Below are 7,428 nucleotides of genomic sequence, written 5' to 3'. Positions count from 1 at the left end.
CTCTAAGCTGTCTATGGCCTATGTCTGTCTGGAATACAACTAGCCACCACTATTATTTCTCTGGATCACTACAAAGTCTTCCTGTATGATCTCTCTGCTTCCCGCCTTTGCATCTCTACAACCCATTCTCTGTACAGCAGCCATACTGACTTTTTAATAATGTAAACCAGATTATATCATTTCTTTGCATAAAAAGATTTAGTAACTTCCACAAACTAGCATAAAATCCAAGCTCCATTTTATAGTGCAGAGGCCCCTTAATGATCTGTCCTCTGCCTATTTCTACCAACTTCGCCCCCTGCCACCCCTCAACAACCCCTTTCCCGGTTTGTCTCTCTCTCCCTCTTCTTTCTTCTGCAGTTACATGAGGCTTCTTTCAGTCCTAGAATAAGCTGATTCTTCTGACCAGGTCCTTTGCTCTGGGTGTTCTCTTTGCCTGGAAATCTCATCTGGAGCTCATTCTTCAGTTTCCAGCTCAAGTATTCTCTTAGGGAGAACTTTCTTGAACACCTTATGTAAGCTCCCCTGCCATTCTTTTTTCCATTACTTTCTATGTATTTTCTTTCTAGTGCTAATCAAAATCTGAAGTTATTTTATTTCTTCACTTATTTGTCTGTTTTGGGGATCTTTTCTGTTGAATTCATTGTTTTATTATACTTTGCGCCACATAATAGGAATTTAATAAATTGCTGTAAAACTGAAAAACTGAATAGGTTGGCCCTCCCTTTTTTTTCAAACATATTTTTCTAATTATAAAATAAGATTATCATAGAAACTTTGAAAAATACTTGAGTTGTAATACATTTGTTACAATTATGAACCAATACCAATCTGGACATTTTTTGACTGATATCTTTTTCCCTAAAGCTGGGTCCCAGAAACTACAGTGGACTGGAAGTCTTGGCATCTTCATTAGTTAACTAATGTCAGCAGCCAGTCCAGACAAATTCCCTGTCAGCATAACCCTCTGCCTCTCCGGCCTGGAGAGGATGCCCCATGGAGGAGCACGGCTTCCAGAGCTGGACCACCTGGGTTTGAATCCTGCCTCTAGCACTTTCTAACTGTAGATGTTAGATAAGTTATTAACCTCTTTATGTTTTAGTTTCTTCTTCTTGAAAGTGAAGAGAATAAATGTACTGACTACATAGGGTGCTTTGAGGGTTAAATAGTTAATATTTGTAAACGGCGTGGCAACCCGTTGATGCTATGTAGCCATCTATTGCATTGTATAAACTCTTTCTTGAAAACCCTTGAGAGTACCTATACTTTCCATTGCTGGTAAGTGGTAGGCAATTGCGGTATACTAGAAGCGGCACTGGAAGCAACACTGGATTTGAAGGTGGGAGCCCAGGACTTGAATTCCAGCATTTACATTGCATAGTTGTAGGAAATTCTACAAGCCAATTATTTCTTATCTCTTAGTTTCCTCAAGTGTCAAGTGGAAATGATAATTCCTTCTCCAAAGCATTCTTATGAAGAGTATTGAAAGAGAATTGAATGAGATAATAAATTGACAAGGTGGAAGCACCTTGACAATATCTGACATATAATAAATATTAGAAGTTTTTTGTAAAACTGTAGCAGAGTTAAAAGAGGACTTTTTTTTAGAGGTATAGGTTCTCCAGCTCTATTTTAATATTTTCTTCTCATCTGAGTACTACATTATCATCTTTCCCAAATCAGGAAAAAGAATCCCAACTGAAGCTTCTCAGTCAGCTTCTTGCAGGCTTTGCGGAGAGCAGAGGTAGTTGTCTTTGTAATAAGGTGTGACAATAGGTTGGGGTGGAGATCACAGAATATATTTGTTGTGGGATCCAGGGATTATAAGCAGAGCCTGTCCTTTTCCCCTTGAAGATTCATTCACTGGCTCTAGAAGAACAGTGTCAGCAGACAGCTCTCTTATTTATTGCCCTGCTCACTCCCATTCTTCTCTAGAGAGCTTGTGCTTTCATTTCTGCCTTTATTTTCCTCAGTGGTGGAGGAATTAATAAATTTTACTGAGTCTAAGTCTCAGAGATGGCTAGAGATGCAATCAATAGATTCATCAATCACTCACCAAACCTATTTAGAATACCTATCATGTGCTCAATAAAATTCTGTTAAACAAAACCCAGGATAATGTTTTTATATTGCAGGAATTTATTTTTTGGTATTCTGATAAGTTTCTGTCAATTGTGGGTTCTGGAGACAGATCCCCCTCCCTACCAGGAAGAGGAGACTGGCTGGGAGAGTAATGGACCTTAGCCAAGGGAGCCGTGGAGCTTCAGCAGGAATCGTTCTCTTCCCAGGACCATCATGCCCTCCTCAGTGATCATTTTCGATCTTTATTGATTTGGAGGTTTATTTATTATAGTTTTATTTGTACTTCTCTTTTTATGAATAAAATAGAATGTTTTTTCAGATGTTTAAAAAGCCTTACTGTTGACTTTTAAAATATATTTGGCACTTTTTTCTATTGTGCCAATGGTACTTTTCTTATTGGTCTGAATATATGTCTGGAGTATAGAAATGTAAGCTCAACTAAAGGAGAAAAGACGATTTGTTGTTGTCAAAAGGGTAATAGAAAACTTTAGGCTTTGCCCTAAGGTTATGACCTTGTGAAACTTGTAAGGACAAGTACAAATAAAAAATAAGAGGCTTAATTATCCTTATTAAAAATAAGAACAGGGCTGTCCAGTTAGCTTAGTCGGTTAGAGAGCGGTGGTGTAACACCAAGGTCAAGGGTTTGTATCCCCATACTGGCCAGTCGCCAAAAAGACACAAAAACGAACACACAAAAAACAAAACGAAAAAAAAAAAAGGAAAGAGACTTTCTCCTATCCCTTTTCTTAGAGAGTTTTCTTTAGAAAATTGTAATTAAGTTTTTTCTCTTTCTTTGAAAGATGTATGTAAATCTTTTTAAAAGTTAAATAAGCCTCTGGCTAGACTTCTGACTCAAGAATGTCTTTCTTAAGGACCTGGGAACATCTCCTTGAAATGTAATCATCAGGGAAGATAGCACTTCTCCCAGTTTCTGTGGGAGGGTAGGAGCCGACCTTTGGCGGCCCAACTTCCAAGTTGCAAAACTATTTCCTGTCATAAAGATAGTAGTTTATTTATTTATTTTTATAAAGCCAATCAGCAAATATAGACAGCCACTCCAATTACCGGGTGAATCTAGGATGAAACACGTGACATATCATGCTGTCAAGTCCTTTGAAGACTAGTTACTGTTAATCTTGAGAACATGTAGGTAGTGGATTGTATTTGCTTCGCTATATAAAAGGGTGATTTTTTTCTGTCTTTGCAATCTCTTAGTGGATTGCCTGTGATGCACATTGCATTCTTGTTTAATGCTTATTCAATAACAAAACTGTTTTCTTTTCTCTTTTTTTTTACCTTTGTGGAGGTTTTATTGTTTGGCAGGAGATTTGTTTTTAATTATATTTGCCCAACAAACTCAACTCAATTTTTTCAACCTACAGCTCTATCAGTTGTAAAATTAGGGTGATGGAGTACATTTTCAGTACATTTTCAAGATCCCTCATAGCCCTACAAACTCTAGGAAATTAAAAAAACCATTGTGATGTATAAAGTTCAAAAATAATATGAACAATTTTCTGAGTGACATCAGTTAGTTTTCTTTTAAATACGGAAGTTAAAAACAGATTCTGTCTTTCAAAATATTTTAAACTAACACTCTTAATTTTATGTTCCTAGTAATTTCTTCATTGCGTGTTTCATATCTTTGTTCCTCAGACTATATATTACAGGGTTAATGAATGGACTAACCACAGAATAAAACAAAGTCACAATCTTCTGCATTCCAGCTTCATGCTCAGATGTGGGGCTCACATACATAATCATCACTGAGCCATAGAAAAGGGAAACCACAGCCAAATGGGACCCACAAGTGGAGAAGGCCTTTCTTCGTCCAGCCACTGATGGGACCCTTAACACAGCTCTCAGGACCAAAGCATAGGACCCCATGATGAAGATAAAGGGAATAAACAAAAGTAGAGAACTCAAGGTGGAACTAGTCAACTCTATTACAGGGGCTTTGGTACAGGTGAGGGCTAACAGAGGACCTGGGTCACACAGGAAGTGGTCAATGATCCTGGATCCACAGAAGGACATCTGGGAAATGACAGTGATAGGAATCAGGAACCAGAGGAAACCAAGTACCCAGCAGCTGCCCACAAGGATGCTGCAGAGATGTCCAGTCATTAGGGTGGGGTAATGTAGAGGTCGGCAGATGGCGAGGTACCGATCAAATGCCATAACTGCCAGGAAAAAGCATTCTGTAGACCCTAAAGAGAAGAAAAAGTAGAACTGCAGAAAGCACCCAGAGAAGGAGATGACCTTGGTGTCAGAGAGGAAGTTGGCCAACATGTTGGGGACCGTGGAGGTGACATACCAGATCTCCAGGAAGGAGAAGTTGGCAAGCAGGATGTACATGGGGGTGTGGAGTCTCTGATCCCAACGCACAGCACAGATGATAGAAGCATTTCCCATGAGGGTCAGGAGGTAGACACCAGAGAAGAGCACGAAGAGGAGGATCTGCCCCTCCCTGGAGCAAGGGAAACCCAGGAGGATGAATCCAGTGATGGTGCTGGAGTTGCTGGGTGTGTTGAAGATTTTCATGTGTCTGTGAGCTGCAGAGGAAACAGCAATTACTGAATGATAGGATAAAGAAAAGTTGAAACTCAGACATGTATTTAAGCCATACTGGGGAATGCAATAAATACTTATATATCAGTAGTTACTATTTTTGTCTAATCTTAAAATATTGTCCTGTTGGACAATAGTCATTGGTCTGTAAAAAATATGTTAGTGGGTATCAGTGGATAGACACAGAAGTTTCTGTATTGTGAAATGTATTGTGTTTGTATTGTGAAATGTGTAATAAATAAATATACAGCTTCATAAATCATTATAAAGAAAACATCACTGTAACGACCACTGAGATCAAGAAATACTTGTACCCTAGGGTCTCCCCTTGTTCTCCATTCCAGTCACTTTCTGTGCCTCTCTGCTCCTCTGTTCTGCTTCTTTCCTTATGGTAATCACTTCCATTGTTTTTCTTTACAATTTAATAACTAAGCATGCACTTCTAAACAATAATATTTGATTTTGCCTCTTTTTGTATTTCACATAAATGAAATTATACTGCTGTACTTTTGGATGGTTTCTTTTGTTCAACAGTAAACTTGTGAAATTTATGTTGTTGCACGTAGCAGTAGTTTGTCCCTTTTTACCGTTTTATACTATTACATTGTATGAATAATTATTTAACCACTTATTTAACCATTCTACTATAGATGAATGTTTTGGCTTACTACCAGTTTGGGGCTATTAGGAGTGATGCTGCTATGACCATATGGTTCATCTCTCCTGGTTCACATGTACATGCACTTCTGTAGATTCAACTAAACAGTCTTCCATAATTATTGTGCTATTTTTCACTCCCACTGTCAGTATATGAGAGTCCTGATGCTCCATATCTGTCTTTAATGCTGAGGTGTGTATGCACCAAAGCCTGGGTAATAATATATAGACTGCATTTTAACAACCTCTCCCTTTTATTTTCTTCTGGTAATATCACACTGGGTAGTTCTCTCGTTGGCAGTACTACTTTTTTTTTGGAATAGGTGGTTACATCAAAACTCTTCACTCTCAAGAGGGCATATTCTGGAAGTAATAAAGAAAACTGTCCCCAGACCTGGTTTAGGAAAACACTTTAATGCATAATGTAATTAAAAGCCACTCTGGGATGTTCATTATCCATCTGGACGAATCTTGAGATCAGCCTTATGATTTAAACCAGACTTTTTTTTTTGTTCCAGCTCCTATTTTCCCTTTATGGGTAACCCCTCTACCAAGAGAGAATTCTTTGAATTGGCTCAGTGAGGAGAATATTTCTGAGAAGGAAGTTTCAAATAGAACATTGTCATGGGTTCAAAATCAGTTTGAGAAGTCACCTTACCAGGGATGATTAAGAATTAGTAGGATGCTTTGTACATAGAAAGCTTTCAATGAATACTCATCAAACGAATGAATAAAAGCACTTTCTCAGTTTTCAGAAAGAGATCACACCCACACAGTTACTCGTGGGCAAAGCTGACTCAGATTGTATAGCTGTGGAACAGGGACCATTGCGACTATTTGGAATCACATTTTTCTTTTGAGATAGTTACCTAATTCATTGATTCATGCTATTTGGTAACGCAATCTACCAATTTCAGGAGTAAAACATAAAAATTAATTGTAGAAAATAGCTGTATCTCACTTCTGTTATAACAGTTCCCTGGACATCAAGGGCGAATACAGCCAAGGGATAGAATCAGCATTAATTTGGTCTTGCTGAAACAGGTCTTTGATTGTCTGGGCTGAGAATATGAGTCTGCAAAGTCCATTGGTTCCTATTCTAGTTATACAAACTGTGGCACCTGATATTATCGATCCAATGATAAGGTAGATTTGGCAGGAAACTTGAAAAGAATGATTGCATACTGTAATGACGAATAAGCTAACTATATGATCTAACCACCACACGTTCTACACAATTATTGAAAATTAACGTTGTACCGCACACATATATATAATAAAAATAAAAATAATAATAAAAATAAAGAAAGAAGAGAAAACCTTAAATTTTTTGTTCCCCATGCCAGTCACTGCTGGGAGAACCTCAAGGCAGAATGACTTTGGATGGTTATACTTTTGCATTATAGCTTTATGTTTTTCTAAGTTAAAACAACAACAATGACCTTTGTTAAATAATTCTGAACTCAGATCTTGAACTTGGTTATTATACGCTTTGTAAATAGGGCATGCATATGAAACATGAAAAATATCTGTTTTCCATTATCTGGAATACAGCATCAATCAATCATAAATTATTTTTTGAGAGTTGGCATAGATATACAAGAAGTCTGACAATCATCTATTTGGGATATTTGAAAACAGTGAGGCTTCTCTGGATAAACAGCAGAAGGTGTCAGGGGCAAAGTAGTTGATTACAGTTTATTTATTTATTTATTTTTGAAGAGGAAGAAAATTAATGAAAGGGAACTTGCAAACTGATTAATATTTTGGAACTTATAAAATGCATGTAAATCTTTCCTTTCCAACCTAGATCTAGTTCTGGATTTTATCTGATTTCCATGACAGCGGGATTCATGTGGCCAATAAAACTTTCCAAGATCCTGCTAGTCTGTGTCTTAACTTATATTACCTCAGGCTTTTTAAGGCCCAAGCTGTGGGAGGAACAGATTCCGGTCCTTGTGCTATAAACTTACATTTTCTAAATGCCCTTTCCTCTCCTATCGTTCTGATTTTAAGAATATGTGACTGGGGACTCAGATTAAGTTTCAGGTACCAAATATTCATCTTTTGAAGGTGTACTTAAACTACACATAAAAATATGTAATATATTTTTGTATTACT

General features: G+C 37.4%; 1 protein-coding gene across 1 annotated transcript; it reads right to left on the bottom strand.

Moving 5' to 3' along the window:
* Positions 1-3,687: 3,687 nt before the first annotated feature.
* On the bottom strand, positions 3,688-4,656 carry LOC134373193 (olfactory receptor 11G2-like). Its single transcript, XM_063090731.1, has one exon. The coding sequence runs from the start codon at positions 4,621-4,623 to the stop codon at positions 3,688-3,690; it is 936 nt and encodes a 311-aa protein (XP_062946801.1). The 5' UTR covers positions 4,624-4,656.
* Between the last annotated feature and the right edge of the window lie 2,772 nt (positions 4,657-7,428).

The sequence above is a fragment of the Cynocephalus volans genome, chromosome 3 (genome assembly GCF_027409185.1).
Source record: "Cynocephalus volans isolate mCynVol1 chromosome 3, mCynVol1.pri, whole genome shotgun sequence".
Lineage (NCBI taxonomy): Eukaryota > Metazoa > Chordata > Mammalia > Dermoptera > Cynocephalidae > Cynocephalus > Cynocephalus volans.
This window is presented reverse-complemented; position numbering and strand designations above follow the sequence as displayed.